Source organism: Citrus sinensis, chromosome 3 (genome assembly GCF_022201045.2).
Source record: "Citrus sinensis cultivar Valencia sweet orange chromosome 3, DVS_A1.0, whole genome shotgun sequence".
Classification (NCBI taxonomy): Eukaryota; Viridiplantae; Streptophyta; class Magnoliopsida; order Sapindales; family Rutaceae; genus Citrus; species Citrus sinensis.
Genome location: NC_068558.1, coordinates 44,099,737 through 44,123,651, shown reverse-complemented (window position 1 = coordinate 44,123,651; position 23,915 = coordinate 44,099,737). Strand labels below are relative to the sequence as shown.

The 23,915-nt window shown below is 33.5% G+C and overlaps 2 protein-coding genes across 2 annotated transcripts; both read right to left on the bottom strand.

The window, feature by feature from the left end:
* Positions 1-7,491: 7,491 nt before the first annotated feature.
* Positions 7,492-9,050, bottom strand: LOC102616895 (protein FANTASTIC FOUR 1-like). The gene has a single exon (XM_006479665.4). The coding sequence runs from the start codon at positions 8,675-8,677 to the stop codon at positions 7,712-7,714; it is 966 nt and encodes a 321-aa protein (XP_006479728.2). The 5' UTR covers positions 8,678-9,050; the 3' UTR covers positions 7,492-7,711.
* A 3,436-nt stretch (positions 9,051-12,486) lies between these two features.
* Positions 12,487-18,793, bottom strand: LOC102616592 (probable transmembrane GTPase FZO-like, chloroplastic). The gene is made up of 11 exons (XM_006479664.4): positions 18,187-18,793; positions 17,300-17,838; positions 17,108-17,176; positions 16,171-16,368; positions 15,173-15,304; positions 14,772-14,858; positions 14,198-14,638; positions 13,929-14,096; positions 13,323-13,553; positions 13,037-13,152; positions 12,487-12,925 (listed from the first exon to the last, which is right to left on the bottom strand). The coding sequence occupies exons 1-11, from the start codon at positions 18,686-18,688 to the stop codon at positions 12,643-12,645; spliced, it is 2,766 nt and encodes a 921-aa protein (XP_006479727.2). The 5' UTR covers positions 18,689-18,793; the 3' UTR covers positions 12,487-12,642.
* Positions 18,794-23,915: the final 5,122 nt, after the last annotated feature.

Genomic DNA, 23,915 nt, shown 5'->3' with positions numbered 1-23,915 from the left:
CTGTATTTGCTGCTTATAATTTTATAATAGTGGTATTAGTTTACGATGTTCTGCCCACGAGAATGGTGAGGGGTTAGACTTCGAAGCTGATGGTTATTGTAGGAGAATGTTTGGACAAGGAACGAAATTGTCAGCTGCTGCGTTTGATTAAGAATTTAAGGTCTCCCGTATGTAAGGACGTGTATGTGTGTTTGTTTACTGTTTCCTAAAAGCTGGAAAGTCAAATATTGTGTTGCTCCTAGTAATCTTCACGTACAAAATTTCATGTATGGAGCGGTAACAGCCCTTGTGCCAAACCGAGTCGTCGCGGCGATTTTATTACAGTCACTGAGGTATAATGCGTTTCTATGATAGGGTAAATTATTAAATAACATAATATTGAAAGGGAATACGAACTTGGAATAAACTAAAAGATATGTCTGCCTAATTTTGTATTGTTTAATTAAAACAGGGCGCGTCGGGTTTATATGTTGGTGGTTTTGATTTGGTGTGCCCATCCGTTGGGTATGCCACTTGAGCAATGGAGTCCTGGTTTAAAATTAAAGCTACTGAGTGGTAACTTTGAAATAAATTATAAATATGTCTTTAAATGATTGAATATAAAGGGGTAAAAGATAGCGTTTTGAAATAAAGAAGGAAGAGGTCAAGAGGTGCTGATTATGGAAGATCTTCTTTGGAGATGCTGTGAAGAAGTGAGAATTATTTGTCATAAAAAGAACCAGTTGATTTGAAAGGGTTGGATTCTGAGAGATCAACTTAGGTGAAGGAATAGTCAAAGAAGATCTCGTATCATTCATAACCCCAAGAAGAAACCAAACCACCCCGCCACTAGATTCAGGTTCCAGTCTCTGCCTCAGTCCCTGTGTCTCTACAGTCTGTTTTTATCCTCACAAGCCGCGAAGCCGCATGCTAATCTTTCTCGCATGCTATTTTGATTGAACGCTCTCCTTGCATTATGGGTAGAATCTTTTGTCATCACGTCACCCATGAGAGAAGAATACCGAAGGCAAAGGTTCACATGTTCAACACTGTATATTTCTCCAATCATATTTCAATTTCATTACTAATACAAGAAAAAGAGGCCCATCAGTCATCAGTACACCTCTACGCTGCTAGTTTTGTAGTCAACTTTGTTACTGCTTTTAGATCATGCAGGTCATGTGTTAGCTAAAGTGCTATTTCGCAAATTAAAAAGACGAAAATTCAGCTGTTTTTACTTTTCCAGGCAACAAGAAGACCAGTGGTTGGTTAGTCCAAACTATAGCCTTAAGCTGTCTGTAACGTACTTTTTGTCAAAAAAAACTTTACAAACTTGAACCACCAATTATAGCTAATAGCAATTACTACAAAAGTGTTGGCTTGGTATCAAAGGTAATTAATTTGTTTAGCAGGTGGGAAACATGGACGGTTGGGATTCCTCATGGCAATGATAAAAATGGGATACATTATATGATCAATCGATTTCAAGTGGGCCACCTCTAATGATCGAAGCGAAGACATCAAAGTTGCACAGTTGCTACTTGCTCGCCGAAGAATATGTGTAGATATACACTCTTTTCAAATATAAAGTTGTGAAAAAAAAAAACTTAATAATTGGAAAAAGACAAGGTAAGTCTCATCATTTCCCATAGCATAGACCAGATATCCAGAATCTCAGGGTTTATATGAACGTGGGTCCCTGTCTGATACAGTCTTGGATCCTCTGAAACCCTATATTTTCTTCACTTATCTAACATCTTAAAAGGGAATCCTGGGTTTATAATATTTTGCGAAAATACGAAATTAAGTTCACACAAATTATAATAATGCTTGCAATGAATAATGTTTTATTATTGATTAGTTGCACAACCCGTCTTGCATGTACTATACAAACGCTTATTACTTGATATATATTATGCTCCATGCATGAAGCATCGAAGATCTACAGTCTTTCGCATGACAAACGTGATTAGAGTGTCATGGTAAAAGAAATCCTCCCTCTCCTCGCTCATCCACGAGAGTTTGAGAACCCGTAATACATGTGTGTGTGTCGACTGAAAGGGTGCTGGAGTACACTCACTTTTTCACTAAATCTTGTCAACTGAGTGCGTTTTATTTTCATGAATGTAACGGAAACTTAATAAAAAGGAGCATTGAACACTAAAAGACGGAGCTAGCTAAGATTTTGGTAAGATGAAGATCATAATATGCAGATAACAATTTTAAGAAAGTCATATGTAACTTGAAAAAATTAAATAAATAAATAAATACATTTGATGGATCAAACCGTATAATTTACAGCTGAAGCCCTCATTTTTCATGATTTTTTTTTTTTAACTCTAAGATTTGCGGCTCAGCACAATCTACCGAATTAAATCGACTGGTGTAAGGTTTAGATCTTGCTGGCTAGCTTTAAGAAAATTCTGGACGTTTATGGACAACTTGTAAAAAAATCAATAACAATTAATAATACAACAAAACAGTAACGACAAACCTTTCCAAAAGTTGAAAGATTGAGAATATTTGAATCGATTCACGAGTTGAAATTTGAAATATACCCACAACAATCGATCATCTTTAAAGAGAACAAGGTAAGAGAATATTGGATTAGGCTGGGGACATGGATATGTACCATTAGCAACGACCGAGAAAAAGGTAACGTAGGAATTGAAAGGAAGTTGAATTAATCATACACAACCTGTGGAGGGCAATGAAGTTGATCGAATTAACACGTAGCTTGTAGAATTGCAAAGCCACAAAAAACGATGGGGCTGACAAAATCTTGGCGTTGGCACGATGAGGCAGCTGACCAGTGACCACTACTAAAGTTTATTATGTGTATTATGTGGTGCAGTTTTCAGGTGTAATGGCTTTTGTCTTCCACGCAATTGGACAACGACAACTCAGCTCTGGGCCCTGAGCCATCATCATGCACGGAGAGACAATTAATTAAAGCACATATATACGTATATATATATATCAACGAGGAGAATAAGTCATATTCTGAGATGTCGTTTTTTGACTCTTGGATTTTTAGTTTATTTGTGTCTAAGATTGGGCGGACAGAGTGGTGGGGTTCTTGCTTTCGTTGTTTTGGAATGGAATTGGCTAATTAATCAATTAATACACACACGCACACACATACACATATCTTTTTGTGTTGGTGCTGATCGATGATGTGCGCATTAGTTGACAGCCAGTAAAAAATTGCTTTTCCACATCGGTTTAGTATTATCTGTTGGTCTAAATTAGATAATGATCATATTTGTATGTGTCAATTAATTAATTGCACTATCACCATCGTCGGTATAATCGTCACCAAGCGATATATATATAGCTAGTTTTTTTGCTCGCCAATGGAGCTTCATCTCTTTCCAAAATTATTGGGAGGCTGTCTTGCATCGATTAATTTGTCTTCAAGTTGAAGATGCCACCATTGCCTCCTCTACGTATACCCAGCATGGACAAGCAAGGATACGTAAGAAAATTTTTAGTCCCACGTTAGTTTACGTGGAAAACTCTTATATCAGAAAAAAAAAAATTATTGCTAAAAAAGATGAAGAGAGAAAATTTATTATAATTAATCTAGTATTTTTCTTACACCCAAACTCCAACAACATCCAATTTCTCAATAAATATATTTCTCTCATACTAGAAATTCTCTACTTGCAAAGAAAATTGTGTGATTAAAAAATGAATATAGTCTGTGATTATTTCTTATAAGAGAAGTATTCATTTTTATCCGCAAGTTATATTCTCTTTTGAATAAACTAAGTCCAAAAAGAAATCATTACAAATTCTCTATTTGTAAAATATGAATAAATAACTTTTTTTAGGAATTCTCTTGAATAAAAAAAATACTAAAAGAAAAAAGAAAAGCCTAACAAATATCATAGTAACTAGAATACAAACCCTAATTAAAAAATGAGACATATTTTGAAATGTATATTCTTTTCATTTTGAGTCCTCCTTATGTCATGCATGTAACAAAAATAATTTGACACGCTAGCCGATTGCGCTGACCAATAACTTTTTGCTAGCTAGTATGTGTGCATGTATGTAGGTATGTATATGAAAATATATATATGTATAAAACATATACATACATATATATATATTCACGTTTCAGTTTAGGATCATTCAATGCTCGGCATAGAATTGTGTATATACTAGCCAAATCATATATAAAATGAAATAATAGAATAGTCATCGTTAATGTGCACGGAGGGAGCAGAGATACCATATGTATGCATGTATTATGTATAAAGGACGTGTAGCTTTGCCAAATAATAAGCGTAAAAGGTGAAACCAGTCCGATCCCGATATAACACAACTTGTTCAAATTGAACATGGCTCCGCATGTAATATGCGACCAGGCGGCACACGCTGTCCTTGATCACTGCTACCCCGCCGACGGCAGCAGACTAGTGATCATCTCGTTTATTCTCGAACAACTAATGCTACACTTTTATAGTTGGATACATAATTTTTTTTGTATAAATCACATTCGATACATGCTATAAAATTAACACGTCAAATTTATATATATATATATATATATATATATATATATATGAAATAAATCAAATTCTATTCGATACATGAAATAAATATTTGCTTGGTAAAAAAAAAAAATTAGGGGTAATTTTTAAAAACCTCCCCTGAGATTTGGGTTTGTTGCAAGTAGATGGCGAGAATTGGTTTATTTGTAAAAAACTCCCTACCATCAATTAATTTTAACATTAACCGTTAGTTGACCATGCAAAGACAATATTACCCTTAACAATAGTTTGTAAACGAAAATAACTAAAAAAAAACCAAAATTATTGGTGCGAAAAGCACAAACCCTATTTTTTGACAATTTTATCTTTGTCAATTCCAAAAATTTACAATATCATAGGTAAAGATTATGACTATTTCATTTTTAAATTTTTTATTTTATCTTTCTTGTAGGAATTTTAAGGAAATATCAATAATTTAAAGAGGATTTTTTAATTTTTTTAATTTTAACTTTTTTATAGGAACTTTAAGAAAATATCAATAATTGAAAGAGGGTAAAATAGCTAATAATTTTGGTTTTTTTAGTTATTTTCGTTTATAAACTATTGTTAAGGGTAATATTGTCTTTGCACGGTCAACTAACGGTCAATGTTAAAATTAACTGACGGTAGGGGGTTTTTTACAAATAAATCAATTCTCGCCATCTACTTGCAACAAGCCCAAACCTCAGGGGAGGTTTTTAAAAATTACCCAAAAAATTATACACATTAGATTGAAATTAAGGCATGGCCAAAGGTAAAGGTGACGTTGACGCATCAACACCGTAGGTGAAACCTTCCGGTTGTGTCGAAGCAGCTACTTGATAAGAGTTGTACTACTGTCTTAGAGAACTGGTGAATGATATGGAGCTGCGTACGAAGTGATAACGACATTCTATTCGATCTCAATTTATGTGTATAATTCGACGATATTTTCTCAAGAACCTACGCGGAAGACCTCTCCAATACTTGATTCCCGACATTAATTTGTTTGATGGGTTAGCTTTTTAGCTTGCCATTGCTATTGATATATATTTGCTTGTATCACAACGAGACTGCTGCAGCTTCTCTAATGATCACATGACTCCCCAGAGCTGTCAAAATATTTACTCACACTGCCGCAAGTAAAAGGATACTTTACCTACCCTCCTACTATGCTCTATGTCATAAACATATCTTCATATGTATATATATATATATTAGTAGTTTTTTTTTTTTTTCTGAGATCATAAAGTGCGGGAAATGTTTGGAAGAACTTTAAAATCGCAAGATTTTAAAGGCTTAAAACTTAAAGTGTTTAAACTGCACGGTTTATACATTTTCTCCGAAGTTCCCGCACTTTAAAATTTCGGATTTGAACATTTCTTATATATATATATATATATATATATATATATACATATGACAAATGCTAAGCTGCAGCCTGTTGTAACTTATTCTTTTTACAAAAATAATATAGATTCTACCGTTATGTTATTATTCATGTGAGATGAGTAAATTACAACCGGCTGTAACTTAGTCGAATCCTATATATATAGCAATTGCTAAGTTATAGTCGGTTATAACTAGCAACCCGTTTAAAACATGCAACAGTAGTGAACAGATAGTGGAACCCGCATGAGTTTTGGATGGGCTGTAAGTTACACAAGCTGTAACTTAACAGGATCGTGTATATAACAAGCTATAACTTAATAGGACTGTGTATACAACATTTATTCTTTATATCCTGTAACACTGATCACACGAATATCATGTGAAATTCACGTGGATGATCATCAAGATTGTAAAAATTTTTAACAGCCCAGACTTCAAATTTGGGATTATTTGTAGGGAAAATATCTTTATATATTTGATGTTTTTAAGCATCTTTATAAATAAAGCGTACGGTAAGTAGCACACATATATCTATGGCCATAAAATTGCGGAGACATGCTGATTGCCGGAAGATATTTCCTACTTTATAATTTCTGAGAATGATATGGTGAGAGAATATATGCGAATTAAATTAAAGGACATGATCATAAGGTTCTCAAAAGCACATGATATGATTTTGACACAAAAATAACGATGCACATGCATGTTGACAATCAATTCCCCCTTTGTCCCCAAAACAACCTTAACATATGGATACCTAAACTCCACGATTGGACACTGCCCTCCTCTTCTAAGAAAACGTTACCCATTTTCATGATCACTCCTCTGGGAATCTTTATTTATGTTCCCTACCAAAACCCAGAAATTACACTGAAAATGACCATTTTAACCTCACCCCGCGCTCTTTTATAAAAGATGGAGGGGCCGGCCCTCCATTGTGGCTGGTGAACAGTTGATATGTAGCATGTTAGAATTTGATGAGAAGACGGAAGAGCACATGGATGGTCATGTGTGTGTGTGATCACTGATGAGGTGAGGTCAGTGCTTGTTGCTCTCTTTATCGGGGCCCAAACCCTTTGATAGTTACCAGGCATTCGTACCCTTGACGTACACCTCAACTTGCAATTCTGTTCGCCATTGCATCACTCAAAAGTACCAAATTAATTGCCAGCCATGCACACAGTGCAATGTGCAGTCTGTCCAATCCCTATGCCGTGGTGATCCTGTGATTGTACGATCTGAACCGTCAATGGAGGGAGGAAGATACACGATAGCTACTCTTACGTATTTACTGCTGAAACAGTCAGTTTATGACACTGTGCGCCCTAACTTTTGCGGAAGAGGTGCATACGAGTACCATAAATTAACTTGAAAGTTTGTGTCCTTTGCTTCCGTTAAATGTGGCGCATTAGATAAATATAATTAGCACAAATACGGCAGTCGGCGAACTGTTAGTACTGGCTTGATGGGCGTAATAAATCCCAGTTAGCCAGGGCATTTTGGGAACAATAAAAAGTGATTTTAAAAAGTAAAACACATGCACACAAAAAGGAAATAAAAGGACCACATCCAGCCAGGAAGTGAGGACCAAGCCCAATAACGATAATAACTACCAATTAGCATATAATACGAAATCCCATACGGAAATTCCCACGGCTACAATAATTAGTAGTGGATAAAATATAAGGAAAAGGAAAATAGATAAAATATAAATATTATATATAGATATATAAATATGAGAATTAAATAGAAAGAGAACAGTAGTTAACTTCCATTCCTTGTGGAAATGAAAAATTAAATAAAACTGCTTGGAAGTTGAATCAAGTGGCCACCCAAAATGGCTCAAAGAGCAATTTGTTTCCAGCTCCACGCCCACCTTCTTTACATCTGCTCGGCCTTGTCAATTTTTCTATTCCAATTTCACCCCTAACGTTCTCCGTTGTTCCTTCAGTGTCCTCGTCGCCTTCGCAGCAAACTACTTCATCGCCATGATCAAACTCTTCTTCTTCTTCTTCTTCTTCTTCTTCTTCTTCTTCTTCATCCTCATCATCATCTTCTTCTTCTCCTCCTCCCTCTTCTTCCACTTGGTCGTCTTCATAGGGAGAACGGTCAGCATCCTTGACGACCAAACAGAGCCTAAGCCTTCCACCACTACGTTCTGCATGAAAATAACTCTGAGAAGAAGACACAGTCACGGCTTGTAAGACAAGTCTTCCGCCTTCACGGTGAGGCCTCACCTGAACGCCATTTGAACCACTAATGGACCTTAACGGAGGAGGGAAGCTAACGGTACTACGGTTGGTTCGTTTGGACGCAAAACTTTCTCTGGTCAGCTTTGTCGAGGTATTATTATTATTAATAAGCATGGTATCGGCGGTGATCATGTCATGGTAACTATTTTGGCTACCCGTCTCGCTGCCCAGACTCTCGGTGCACATTTCCAGGCTCTTTTCGCTCAGCATTGAAGCAGAGCGCTTAACAAGAGGGTGAACGTACTCTTTCTTATGCGCAGCTGCTGTTTCTTTGGAGAGACATTGGAGGAAGCTCCAGCCACCTGTGTCTTCACTTTTGTCACTCTTCATGTCATCACTAAAATCATTGTTCTTGTTGTTTGTTTCTCTGATGGTGTTGGTTTTGTTTTCTTTGTTGCGTGGTTCTGAGCTTGCAGGAATCGATGGACAAATAATGGATTTCGACGGAGCCAAATTGAGCCTCAACACTCGTGGTTCCACGAGCAGGGGCTCAAGGCATGATTGTAGCCCTTGACACACACTTGAAGATGTCATTTTTGTTATCCAAAACACAATGCTGAAGAAACAAAACAGGGGAGAAACAGGGGGAGCTTTTTTGTGGTTGTGGATTAATTATAATAAATGCAAGAGAAAAATAACAATTAATCTGTGAAAACAAATTAGAAGTTGGAGATCAAAAGAGTTATAGTCAACTAATACCCATAATTTGGTCTCTTTGTAGATGAAAAACGGAAAGAAGAGCAGAGTGAGAGAAATATGATGGAATCTAAAGAAAGAGAGAGGTGAACATGAAGGAGACGTGAAGGGGTGGGTGCAAATTTATAGCAAGAGGACATAGAGAGTGGAGGGGAGGTTTCTGTCTCTGTGTATGCTAGTGCGTTTTGTTTGTGTTATAGAGAGGGGAACCTTTTTAGCCCACTACAATTACATAACTTTTTACTCTGCCACACGTTATAAAGCCGAAAAGAAATAAAGGAAAAACAATTTAACATAAAGAATGTATCATGAATTCAAAATTGAGGGAGTATCTTTTTAAATTTCATTTGGATTCTTTTTTAAGGTTAGCGAAAACAAAAAAGAAACACTTCTAATACGCATATATCATTTTAGTTTGTGGCTTTGCTAACAATAATCAGGTGGCTTTGATTTAATAACCATTTTTGTGATTAGTGTTTTCAGTTTTTATGCCCCCCCAAAAAAAATAGAGCTTTTAAATCCCTTTTCATTTTCCGCCGAAAGAAAACCAAACAAAACAACCAGGAGAAGAGCAGCAGTGGACTCCTCTCTTTGATTTTCATTTGTTGGTTTCCATTTGGCTTCGCTTACACACACAGTAAAATTACAAACTTTACCCGCCGTCCTTCACCTCCACCATATTGGGTTGTTATTAACTAGTTTGTTAATAGGCCTTTTGTATGCAACATAAGTGACAATCTTTGATATATGCAAACTCAGGCGTAACTTGTCTTTTTCTTTAAGATTAGATTTGAACTTTGGATGATTGTGTTTCCAAGAAAAATTATCTCTTGCTGAAGTACTAAGGCACCTGTCAATGACCAAAATCTAAAAATTTAAACTACCCCACTAAAAATCGAGTTAAACAAGTGAGCTATTTTTCCTCTCATTATCTTACAAAGTTCAAATTGGAAGGTCAAATATAAATTATTTCAAATGATGTAGGCAAGATTCCATACTAATTTAATATCAAAAGGGACGACTCAAAGCAACCAATGATCCTCTAATTGTGATTAAAATCATTTCAAAGTGTTTAAGACAGGCGACTAAATGGGAAGAGCCCATTGGCAGATACCAAAATAAAGTTAAGCTTTCAATTTTCATGTCTTCTAAGGCAAGAGTAGAGGGCTCACAACTTTTCTTCAATCCAATAATCATGAAATATACAATACATAATTCAATTCTTTTGAAAGTGGAGAAGACGAAAACAACATTCCAAGCTTTTTGGTTCTGGGGTTTCTATTGGCCAATTTATTTATTCTTGGTTTAAGGTAAATGCCAAACCGTACGAACATGTTTGTTCGCTTTTTAAATATTCAACTCTGCCTGTGACATAACACAAACTTAAAACTCTTTAACATGAAAGCATGAAAATCTTGCTCTAAATCTTGTTGCCCATTGAACCGTACCATTCACACTCTCTATTACTGGCTTCTCAAGCTCAACACTGTGAAAGAAACAACCAACGAATATGAAAATCTAGTTCTCATAACTTGACTTTTTATTTTTCCAAGGGAAACAAGCAATTACAGGATATACCCGGAAGCTAAATTTTATCAGCAAGTGAAGGATTTGAGAGTGTGGCCAATTGAGCGAGAAGACGTGGCAGAGTGTACTTTCATTGAGGACTAAATATAGGGATGCAAGCCTTCTATTATCTTGTTTGTTTTATTGGCCATTTTGATTAATTGTTCATCAAAAGTCAAGACCCATTCTATCTATGGGTAACCGTTCGCCATGTTACAAAAAGCAGAGAAAGGTAAAGGTGATTAGGTACTGAAATTTTTCCAGTATTGCCCATCTGCCAAGGCTTTTTAATTTACCGTACTTGAAATGCTAATTTAATTGCATAACTAGTCCTTTTCTAGGAACAAAGCTATTTATTTGCAGTGGCTCGTGAGTAGTACTGCTAGTCAATTCGAATTCCATTCACGTAATACTTAAAATCTTTCTTAAATCCTAATACGGAAAACTAAGACCAGAGAACAAAAACTATTAATTGTAGCAATCTATACTTAATCATGTTTGTTCGCGGCATGCACCTCAGCCATTTTTTTGATTGATTTAGATCCACTAATAGCTCTCTGATGGCTGCTTTATGCAAGCACAATCGACAGCAGCGCCAGTAGCCGATGCCCTAAAACAAGTAACTGAAATCTTCCACGAGCATTATTATTAGAGCATTGAATTGTCATTGAAAAGAATTCCATTCTTTAAGAAATTGACACATTCATGCATGCATATCACACAAGCAAGCATTTTCCGAACATATTGGCTGGTACAAATTAACCCAGGTCTTGGGAGTCAATTATGCATCCTTCAATTCAAATGTGAAACTAAGCTAGCTATTTGTCAACAATTTACGCTGCAATTAAGGTACCAATTTCAAGTATCTAATAGTAATTCCTGCCCATGCTTTAATAGTCATGAATGAACTAAACACATTAAAAACGATGGCTCCCAGAAAGAGGTCTAGTTTCCTATAGTGAGGGTGACAAAGAATATGTGCCCTCGGGCATTTGCTCACTCTCCAAGCCCTAACCATCAATTTTGCTTTCTCAATCTATCTTTTTTCACTTTGCTTTGGTTCAAGATTGGCCAACCAATGGAAAAAGAAGACCACCCTTATTAATCAAGAAATTCAAAAGGGTCTCTTTGTATCATCAATTCATCATCAAGTAGCCATTGGTCCCTAAACACAAACCATAAAGTTAGGTCTCTGATATTTATTCATTTATTGTGTTTTCACTTTTTCTATATGTTCATAGATTTCTGCTTTACAATCTTTAACAAAGAAAGAAGATGGAATCAAATTCATGGCCTACACATACAATGTCCACACTCCAAAGCGCAGTATAGCAACTTTTGACCGCGCTAGTGTTGCCTTTTTCTCTCCATTTGAAAAAATAAAAATTCTAATCGTTTCTTAAAATCGAACCATGCAGAGATGTGTCGCGAGGCTACTGGTCGCTGCATGGGTGCATTTGATGAATATAATAAGCAGACGACAAACTTTATGGACGGTACAAAGATATCATTGTTGACGCGTAAACTTTCCATATGTTCTAAACATTTTCTCGGAATCTCAACTGGCACTCACTGATGCCATATTTGATGATATTATTACCACTCCGTCTTCATAAAGAAAGTTCCATTTCTTTTATGACGCGTGCTTACAGGTTGATGATGAAAATCCCCCTTATGTGGTAATTAGTTCTGTGTTTCAGATATTTTTTATGCAAGTCAAATGTTTTATATTCATCACACCATTACCAAAAGAGATTATGTCAAAGGTCCTTCGATAAATATAAACAAAACAAAGAGAATAAGCTTCTTCGATAAATAATTCTTAGCCTAAGGACAACGTAATAATGACTGATTTATTCCCCGTTTATGGCCTAGTTCTTCGCAGAGTCATTAGTTTTTCAGGAAATAAACAACTAAAAAGTCAGTGACCTCACGAGACCTCTCAAATTTGTCTTGACGTATTGCTCTCGTAGGTACATAATCATCACCCTCGATGAATATTCTATCGATGAATATTCTCACTAAAATTTTTATTCATAAAAGCATGCTTAAAATTATTAATTAAGAAATCAGGCTTCCAATTGATAGTTTTTACCATGTAACAATTATATTACCCAAAAAAAGGGGGAAATAATCAAATGGAAAAATGGTACAACGCCTGAACGCCGATACAAAAACGCAGCTCTCTCTCAAACCCATCACTGGAGATATAAATGCCCGTAAAAGTAGCATTGGTGTTATGATACATGAAGATTTTGAATTTCAACTTGTAGCGTTTGAATCTTTTCCTGTACATTTGATAGTTCATCTTGAATCTCTGATAGTCTGTCAAGTTTAAGTTGAGCTGCATCCTGATAAGGCTTACCTACCTTTGTGACAAAGTTTTCCAGATGACCAACAGTTTCCTGGAGATCTTTCTGCATGGCCTCTTCAATTTCACGTGCCAAGCCATCTGCAATCTTGTTCACCTTTTCTATCACCCTTTGCCTGCGGGCAGGAAAGTTTGCAACCGCTATATACCTATCAAAATAAAAGTTTATCAACTACTCAATTGTGTATGCCTAGGCTTTGGCTGTAATATATGAGCCACAAAGTAATTGCAGAGGAGTCAACTAGAAAATGAGACAATACCCTCCAGCAGAACAAAGGCCAAGAGCAAGAAGGTCTTCTAAAGTGGTTGGCAGCACAGATGTTAGGAGCGAAGCAGATAAACCTGCAGCTCCTAGTCCACCAAAAGTCCCCAAGAACTGGGATCAAAAGAGAGAATATTTTCTTCAGGTTTACTGATAAATATAGCATGATAAATATTTTTGAAATGGAAATTAAAAAAAAAAAAAACAATAATAAACTGAAGAAAATTTGTGTGTTAAATGGAAAATGGTGACTAAAGATTCAGGACAAGCCAGTTTGAACTCACCACTTCACGTATTTCTTGCTCAAACATTTTGGAAGTAGAACTGGCACTGAAGTCCTCAATTACTCTTGAGCTGTATCCATCAACTTTTCTCACCAATTCATACATATCCGGATAAACTTGAGGTTGCAGGTAGACCAACGAAGGCCATCTATTTTCAAAGGATTCTTTGTACCGTCTTCCTTCACGTGCATTCTTTGATTGTAACCACATTGTGTATTCCCCAAGTAATTTCTGTACACAAATGGTATTAAGAAAAAATTAAATTTCTGAATGCAAATGATATTAAGAAAAAATTAATGTACTAAAGTAACTCCACGGAAAGTGAGGCAGCAAAGATCCCAAAGGGAAAAATTTTCATAAACAAGCTTTTAGTAAATTTTAGACATGCTACTATTAAACAGATGCCGTATTCCAATGCATGCACCCAACTGGTAAAGAGTAAGGCATACACAGTTATAACTCCACAATATTGGAGATTTCCTACAGTAATAGAAGGAAAATGAATTCTATGGTATTAGGAGAAGTAAAATTAACAATGAAACCTAAACCCATACAGTTTGCTCTGGGCTCAACTCCGATGCTAAACCAGTAAAAGACACAACTTACTTGTGTATCCAACAGTGCAGGACCAATTATATCATGTTGAATCCTGGAGGTAGATGGCATTGCAGCAGATTTCTCCCCTCTAAATACATATGAGGCGACAATATCAAGGTTTGATATTTGCAATGTAGATTCTATGAGCTTCACAACACGTGATTTGGTAGAATCAATCTGCAATTTTGTGCACAAGGGTAAGTAATAAACAAACACAATACAAAAAATACCGGCAATTCTCCTCTCATTCAAATTATTCATATTCCTGAACACAATACCAATGATAAAGTTTTTCTTCTCCAAGAGATGCTCTCACTTTCCATCTTCATTACATATTCTTTTAAACTATCAATCATTTCATTTGCTAAGGTCAAATCCTGCTTGGCATCTTGGCAATCTTTCATCACAAGAGTTTCGCAGGAAGAAAGCAAACGCTCGGCAATTCTGATTGGTGTTTCAAGTTTAAGCCTCATTCTCTCCTTTCCAGTGCTAGATGACCCATCTAAAAAGCTATACAATAATTTTTCGAGTTTGTCAAAAGTATTGATTCTCCAATGAGAATCATTGACTGATAACTCACTGTGATCTTTCCCAACGGCAGAAGAAACTGAAAGTTTAGCTTCCAGGGTAGATCGTGCAGACACCGGGTATATTGTTACATTTTCTATATTCAGCAACTTCATTGTATTCTCTTTAACAAATGATATAGCTTCTTCAAGCTGCACCAAATCAGAAAACCTCAACTTAAAATCACTTCACTGTTGCTTATGAAGCAAAAGTTGAAACATGCACCCAACTTAGAAATCTAATGCAAAGAAATAAGAATAGTTACAAAAAAGAAGTACAAGTAACCTCAAAAGCATTCTGGTAGAGGTCTGATTTATTCAACACAAACACGACTTTTTTCTTCCACTGTTGAGTATAACGAAGAAAAACAACCTGAAAAACATAAAAGAAGCAAAACAAAAATCAGCTTTTAAAATAATATAACATGGAATGATGATTACAGAAGTAATGCCTCAAGATGGTATCTAAATTCATCCACCCACGAGAACTTTAAATGAATTGCTCAATGCATTTGAATCGAACCCCATAACTGGATGGTATTGAAGAATCATTAATAAAGAATTTTAGTAGAGGGTAATTCAATGTTATTCTCATAAATAATAAGCATGTATTGTTACCATAGAAGCCGTAGATAAAGAACATTCAATAGTATGTTATTCCACATTGACAACTAAAAATAATTATACCTCACTTTCGGTCAACGGGCGATCAGCAGAAATGACAAAAAGAACCAAATCAGCACGAGGTACAAATTCCTCAGTAAGGCGTTGTTGCCTTTGCAGAATCACATTAGTCCCAGGAGTATCAACAATAATCATCTGATTTCAGAGAGAGTAAAACAAACTAATTTCATCAAATAAGCAGATATTACCATCAATTGGTATATAGATCTGTTCTACTAACCTAATTCACTTCCAAAGATAGAATGAATTCTCAAAGATTGCAGATGTTATAACTCATTTGGTTTCACTATGCTCACTGCTCAGTTTATAGTCTTTAATTTGTTTTTCCCAAGGCATTCTTACTGCAACAAAGTCTTAGATCATGCAAAAATGTTCACTTTCCTATCTAACAAACTCTCAATATCTTCTGGTGCATTCTGCAGCCCGGACAAATCAAATTGACACATGCAATTTACAGTTCCTCTTCACGCATCTTCAAATTTCAGTTTAAAGAATTTAGAGATATCTTCATAGTAGCAGTAATTATACTTATATGAACTCATCCAATCCCCGTGTTGTTGAATCTTCTCCAACAAAGTAACTTGCATGTCACATTGGAAAAAACAAATGACATATAAGATCAAAGTTTGGCCATTTCAAAATAAAGCAAATCATTTTTTATTTATTTTTTAATAAGAAACAGTAAAATTGACATTTTCACAATAAACCAAATCATCCTACTGTTTAACATATATCCATATATCCATGTGTCCTAAATCAACTAGACAAGCTTCTCGCAAGATTAGCAGACATGATCATATAAAAGGGTAATGTTTTCTAGCAACAACAACAAAATGCTGGGCCAGAAGTATATAGGCAAAAAAGGGTTAATATAATAGATTCTGACTGAGTAATAACAGGACATATTGCAACTTCACATAAAATCATAGAAATGGGACTGGAACATCTCAGAACTCAACTGAGGAGAAAAACAAAATTGAATGAAATAAACAATGACTTACTTCTTTAAGAATTGGAGAAGGAAGGTAGCAGATATATTGACCATCTGGATGCCTTTCACAACGTTGTTGCTCTTCAGAAGCCAGGTCAGAAAAGCGCAAGAAAGTAATCTCATTGGTTGTAGGAACAACACCATCTTTGAGGTATCTTTTCCCAAGCAATGCGTTAATGACGGATGATTTACCGGAGTTATATTCACCCTACCAGCAGGTAGAGAATATAATAAGTCTTAGGAAAACATGAAAAGGAAGAATCACACAACATTTTGAAACTTTAATTAAAGATATTATTTTAAATGTCAACATCAACTGATAGAACTCCACTGATATTTAACCTTAATGAAACAATTTGGTTGACATTTCCACAATGCATTTTTCATGTGGCAGTATATCTAAGGTAATGTTTTCCCCAAAGAAGGTGAAGAGAAAGGGAAAACACCAACAGAAAGGATAAACATAAAAGATAATTTGTTTCAGGCTAAACAAATCATTTTAAGTATTAAAAAAAATAGAATTAATGAGTTGCAATTTGATGAATTATATTATCCTAAGCAAAGTAAAGAATAATTCCAGTTGCTGACCTCCTGATAATCAAGATATTCTGTTGAATTCCACAGCTATGATATTTTTACAAAAAACTTGGAGTATACTAAATAGGAACCCAAGTTCTGATCAGTGGCTTATGAGTTAGGAAGTAAGCCTAGAATATGAAATACGACAGGCAGCATAACTAGAGAGTATAGAAGCATACTTTCACAGTTATGCTCTATCTAGTTTCTTGATAAAACATCTGTTGTGTGATAAAAAGGAGTAAAGGACATTTAGTTATTGAATCTTTGAAGTCAGGGGAAAGAAATGGATAAGATTTATTTGAAATTCAGAGCTAATACCAATTTATATCCCTGGAACCAGAATTTGTTGGAGTTCAGCACACAATTACCACTATAACCAGTAAAAACGGCTCATCAATTTGAGAAACTGCATCAATGAGAAGTGAAACCTCCTCCATCTGCCATTCAAAACCAAATTCACCAGGCACAGAATCAAGTAAATCATGGAAAACAAGTAATCAGAAGTCAAATTATATGAAAAAATTAACTTCAACTACCAAATATTCTAATTAGAGAATCACCAGTGGAGAAGCTTTCTTGATAACATCTATTGCTTCAAGCAGCACAGACCTTTCTGTTTCTATTAGCTGTTTTTCTCTATCCTCAAATTTAACAAAGCCAGCTACCCTTTCTTTTCCAAAAAAACTGTTGCTGGTATCCAACAGTTTGACATTGCTGACATCTTCACCCCGATCTGTTTTCTCATTAGTTGTACCATTGGCACAAAACATTTGGCTCAGAACACCATCGTTAAACAAACTCAAATCTTCCAATGAAATAACAAAACCACTTGCACCAGATTTAAGAAATTTTGACACATCCACAAGCGGTGAAGCATTCATGATAAAAATGGGTATCTTCACATTTGTGAATAGTGAATTCTCGATCACATCAGCTTTTTGCCCCTCTCCAAAACAACATACGAGGAAATCAGCACCTTCAGAGCTAGACGCATTAAAGGCAGCATCCAGAGTTTGCACATTTCTACCAACTAAAGGTAGAACTACTGATTCAGACATTGAATCCTTCATAGTGTTTCTTGCCACAATAGCTGGAAGGCCTGCACGATAAGAAATGAACACACACCGTGTCAAAAAAAATACAAAATATTTCCAGTAGTGATCAAGCCCAAACTACCGAGAAAAAAATCCAAGCAATATGAGCTCAAAGATCATGGCTTCCATTCAAATCGAGCAACAACTAGACGGTAACATTGCTTTTGTACCTATGGTTTTGCAAACTACAATATTTCAATTCAATCATACATGCTGCGTATTTTACAATAAAATATAATCTACTAGTAGTCACCGCAAAGAATAATGACAGTAATAATAATAATAAGAAGAAACTTATAAATAATAAAAAAAATGCAAAGTACGTAATAACACAACTATTTAGTAATTACTACCTTGATCAGAGAGTAAAACGCCACTAGCATTAACAGCTGCAGCAATGTCTACGCGCTCCGCGATTAGAAAAAGGGCGCGGTCCTTGACAACGGACTTCAACAAACAAGCGGCTTCATAAACGCTCTTACCGCTCGCTTCACCGCCGTTAAGCACGACAATACCAACAAACTTAGCGACGGCTTCATCGATCAAATCCAACGCGTCACCTCCAGCCAAGACTTGGTGAGGTTCCAATTGGAGCACGACATTTGGCACCTTAATTTCGGGGCGCTTGTAACCGCCAGGGTAGAGTGTTCTCGGGCGCTGCTGTTTCTCCGAAATCACAGGGGCTGCTGCTGAGTCCTCGGAGCGAAAAGAATTGTCGTTTGAGATTGATTTGATGGGGAAATGAGTGCGGTGAGGTGGAGGCTTGAAGCGAGGGATTGGAAAGTAAGGATCAGAGAGAAAGCGAGGAGCAGGTACTCTTGTTGGCGCGTGGTGGAGGGATAGAAGCGGTTTCATGGCAGGACAAAGGTAACGAAATGAGCTTTTACGATTGATTTTCTGCGTGCTGTGTTGCGTTTTGTGTTGTGTGTGTGCCGCTAACCAAAAGGTGTTATCCTCTTATCCGTTGGCATTGGCAATCACCGAAAAATTCTCATCTACTCAAAAATTTGTGTAACTACTGTAAAAATAATGTTCCTACTTAGTTAATTTAAATGTGCGTTCAAATTTTTTTTTTTTAAATCAGTAAAAGGTCAATTTTCAGATTGTACCGTAATAAAAATATTAAAGAAGAATCTCTATCTCGATGCCTAATTATAAAATATAAATAAAAAAATTTAATTGTAATATATAGTATATAAAAAAAATCAAAACAAAATAAATTTTTTAAAACGGTAACGCCTGGGAAGCGAGTGCCTATGACCCCACATTTTTCTTTTATCCCACTTCATTTTTTCATTTAGATCCAACTTTCTTTGAAAATCCTTAAGCAACATATGACAAAAATAACAGTAAGATCATTTTTTGTGGGGAAATTTCAAATAAGAACATAAATTTGTCTAAATTTTCAAATATGTACTATTGATTGACCCCTAGTAAAGACGAAATATCCCTTATTGCACGACTATTGGGAAGCTGAAATTAATATTATATGACTAATTTTATCGTTTCAAAATAGGTAAGGACCTATTCGATACAAATAAAATAACAACAATTCTTACTAGAGCAAACAAAAAAATTTTAGGAAGTAAAATGGGCTGCATTGTAACTATAAAAAATTTTTTTTATAATAATAATTTTTATCAACTTGATCATTGAAATTATTATAAAAAAAAAAACACTTTGTATAAAATTTCTATTTATAATTTCAATTAGAGTGGGATGACTGGCACTCATTTATGTAACTCTCAACATCTCTTTTCTTTATTACCCATATTAAAATATTTTAACACCTCCACCAATGATAAAAGCATTCTTAACGACTTACTAGTGTAAACCCCATTTTCTAATTTTTATTTATTTTTGTTATTAAACCCTATTTCAACAATAGGGTCTCTTCCATTTAAAAAAAAAAAAGGAAAAACAATTGGTTTTCTTCTCTCCGTAGCAGCCACCGATAATTAATTCCTCGCCTGAAAATTAGAAGAAAAACAACATTTTTAATTCCTAAAATGTTAGATTTTTAAATAAAAAAAAATTATTTGATTTTTGAGTGAGGGTTTAATTAGAAATTGTTCTATTATTTAATTATAATAAGATTAAAATTGTAAAAGAATTAAAGGGGTTTTAAGAGACATTTGGAGGGTACCAATAGTTCCACTCCTTCAATTATTTGTATTGTTTTTACATTAAAAGTTTATTTCTTACTTTATATATATATATATATATATATATATATATATATATATATATATATATATTAAGAGTATGGTTCAAGATCTCTTTATTTTGTGAATTTTTTTATGAATCATAAATTAATATACCAAATCTAAATCTTGGGTTCATCCTTAAAATCTATTGATTAGTGCATCAAAAATTTCAATCGAGCTTGAAAATTTAATGCTTGTGGGAATCTTCCAATGATGCATTATAATTGAAGTTCGACACAAAAATATGTCATATTTAAAGCCAGTTACCGTCCAATGAAAAAATAAATAAATAAATAAAATTATTCACACTGTAGAAAGTTTATCCCTTAACTTTAAACACAAATCGAAAAGGGTTTTATTTATTATCAATTCTAAAGTAAGACTTAAAATAAAATAATAATAATAATAATTAATTTAACTAAAGAAAATGTCAACTAAAAATAAAAAGGGGTTAATGAATTTTTAACTAAATAGCAAGAAATAAAGAAATTAGAACTATGAAAATAATAATTTAATAAAAATTATAATTAAAGTAGAAAGAAATAATAATGATGAAAATTTTAGTTAAAGGATCATTTGCCCCTACCAAACATACACATAATATATCAATTTTATCATTAATTTCTACTTAAATTATAAACCGTAGATAGTAATAAATTCTTTCAATCTCTATCTTTCCTTAGTGTGTCGTTAGACAAAACAAACTTTTCATCTAATCTCTAACCATTAAATAATTTAAAATAAGGTATTTAAATTTAAGATAATGGAAGCATTAAATAGAGAAAAATATTATGTCGACATAGGCAACAAACACACAAGCTCGGATCATGTAACCTAGGTTATGTTTTCTAATTAAAATCATTAATTCCAACTTGCTATTAATTATTAAAATATCAAGATAATTACGGATCAATAATTTTAATTTAGTAGTAGAATTTATTCAAGTCATATCTAATTGGCCACTCAAATAAGACAATAATAAAACCACATGCATTAATTATAGAAGAACACAAACAATTTTAATTAAATTGAATGATAGAAATTAAAAATTAATTATATAACGTGTTTAGGGTCTGAATTCACCCTCAACCAAATAAAAAATTTTGTCTAATATAATTGAATTGGGAATAAAAAAGTTGATAAAATCAGTCATTGATATTAATTTAAAAGGCTGACTTGCTTCTATTTTTTTTTCTTTTCTTCTTGCGGCTGCAATCTCCCAATTCTCCTCTTAGCTGCCGGTCATGTCTTTGTCTCGCTCCAAAAGCCAAAGGTTGGCTTTTACAATGCTTAAGCCACAACCTTTTCTTTGGCAATTCACATGCATGTTTAAATATGGCCATTTCCTTTTCTTCTTTTTTTTTTTTCAATTTGCTTTCCATAATTTAATGCCATGCACGGGAACTTGCCATCATTTACTTTTAATTATTGAGCCTATTATTTTACCTTATCGCCACTTGCTCCTTTTAGGCCTCACGCAATTGCTTAATTGATTTATGGGAGCCCCTATGTTACAATTAATGTAACATACACACTCAACAACAACCACACAAATGATGAACCCACACAATTTGTGTGGTTGTTGTTGAGTGTGTATGTTACATTAATTGTAACATAGCATTTGACTTGATTTATTTCCAAAATTCAATAATCTTCTGCCCATTTATTCCCAAAACTTCAATTGGTTTCTTCTTTATTTCCAATTTAATCTTCATTACTTCCCAAATTGAAAATTTTCATTTCCTTTCTGATTATTTCAAACAGATTTCTTCCTGAATATCTCGATTTAATTCCTCTTTATCTCATAATATACTTAAAATAATAAAATATAAAAACTAACATAATAAAATATGATATAACAAAATAACTAAATTAAAAATTAACTAAAGTAATTAAAATATTTAAGACCAAAATAAATAAAAGATGAAGAAATCAATAGTAAAATATAGAGAAAATATGCACTTATCAATATGAATGCACTCTGTGTTGTAGAGATGATTTGGGAAAATATTGGTTTCATTTTGTTAACACTTTAAAAAATTATTCTCAACACTCTTATTTTAATAAATTATATTATTATAAAACATCCATCATATAAATTGTTAATAAGGACTCTATGATAAACTAACTTATATAACTTGGAACACTCATGTAACATACTCACTATCCAATATATAATTCTCCTGTTATAAGCCTTAAAAAATTTTATTTCCAATCTTTTAAACAATAATTAGTTAAGCAAAGAGCAAATCAATATTTTTAATATATTTAAACATATTTACTTTTTAATTAAAAAATATTTTTGTAGTCTTCTCATTCTTCATCTTTGTCTTCTTCTTCCTTTTTTTATCTTCTTCATTTTCTCTGTCTACTTCTTCTTCTCCTTGTTTTATTTATTTATTTATTTATTGGTTAGCTAAATGGCCCCCTTTTTTAATTATTAGGTTAAAAAATTGAGGTGTAAAAATTAATATTGAGAATATTCTTCAATAGACAAAAACTAATAATTAAAACTTATATTAAAGAATTTGTTATATATATTAAATTGTTATTAATTCATTTCAAATGTGGTAAATAGTTTGATTGATGTTTTGAGTAAATTAATTTGATTAATTTAAATAAGGTATTTTTTGGTATTTTAAAAATACAAAAAGTAAAACATAATTTTTAAAATTTAGCGCAAGAGTGTATAGAGTGATAAAGTAATGTGTGGTTATTTCCATCCACTATTTTTATAAACCCACTCCACCTCCATAAAACAATTGCAACAAGTTCACATTATTTTAAAAAATTAAAAAATAATAATAAGTTTTAATAATTAATTAATTAAATCAATCATATAATTTTTTTTATTTTATAACTTAATCTTTTAACAATCTTTATCTATTTAATGTTGCTTTAAGATAAGTTTAATTTGATTATTTTACCAATACTGGCAATTTGTGGGCTTGGGCCGGGCTTTTCAAAGCCTATACCCAAGCCCACATCATCAAAACAAAGTCAAGGCCCTTCAAAAAGTCTGTCCAAAATTGGACAGGCCGGACTTGGGCCGGGCTTGTGCTTTTTAAATTAATTATAAAATATTCTTTAAATTAATAAAAAATTTAAATTAAAGATAATCATCTAATATATAATAGATACAATAGTCTAATACATAAAATATTAGTAATACAACCTAATAAAATAACAAATACTAATATAAAAAATTAAACTAATTTAATATTTTAAGTTTTTTTCTTTTTTATTTAAATTAAAATTATTTTTTATTCATAAATTAAAAAAACTCGGGCCAAGTTCGAGCTTTTTTGCTAAGCTCTTGTCCAGACCCACCCTCTTGCGGGTCGGGCTGGGCAGCTGGGCCTGGGGTGGCCCGTGCTTTTTTGCCACTCTTAACTAATACAATATTAAATAACCAAATTATTGTGTGTGTAATTTAGTAATTTGCCCAAAAATGCTGATATTAGTTCATTTTCGATGGTTAATTCGGTATTGAATCAGATTCAATGCAATAAACCATATGGCCTCATTATGTCTTGTTAGTTTAGTGGAATGTTAATAATCCTACTAATAAATTACTACTTATACATAATTAAAATATAAAAATTTGCATAAAAATTATTAAAGTTAAAGTAAAATTTTAGTTATTTTAATAAAATAGTCGTATTAATTTATATTAAAGCAACTTTATGGATCAAATATAATAAAAAAACATAGCATCAAAAAAATAAATGAATATAAATTTAATTGATTAATTTTGTGAACTTATTCTTAATTTAAATTTTTTAAAAATAATAAATTTGTTATAATAATTTTTTAATAATAGGTTAATTTATAAAATTTATGGGATGAAAATATCACTGCCTAATAAACTATGA

Bases quoted from the DNA above. Each gene is read 5' to 3' on its own strand.
- LOC102616895 (XM_006479665.4), bottom strand. From the start codon at position 8,677: ATGACATCTTCAAGTGTGTGTCAAGGGCTACAATCATGCCTTGAGCCC.
- LOC102616592 (XM_006479664.4), bottom strand. From the start codon at position 18,688: ATGAAACCGCTTCTATCCCTCCACCACGCGCCAACAAGAGTACCTGCT. The intron at 17,839-18,186 runs GTAGTAATTACT...CTTATCGTGCAG, and splicing joins CGTTTTACTCTCTGATCAAG to GCCTTCCAGCTATTGTGGCA. The intron at 14,859-15,172 runs GTATAATTATTT...TATGTTTTTCAG, and splicing joins GCCCGTTGACCGAAAGTGAG to GTTGTTTTTCTTCGTTATAC.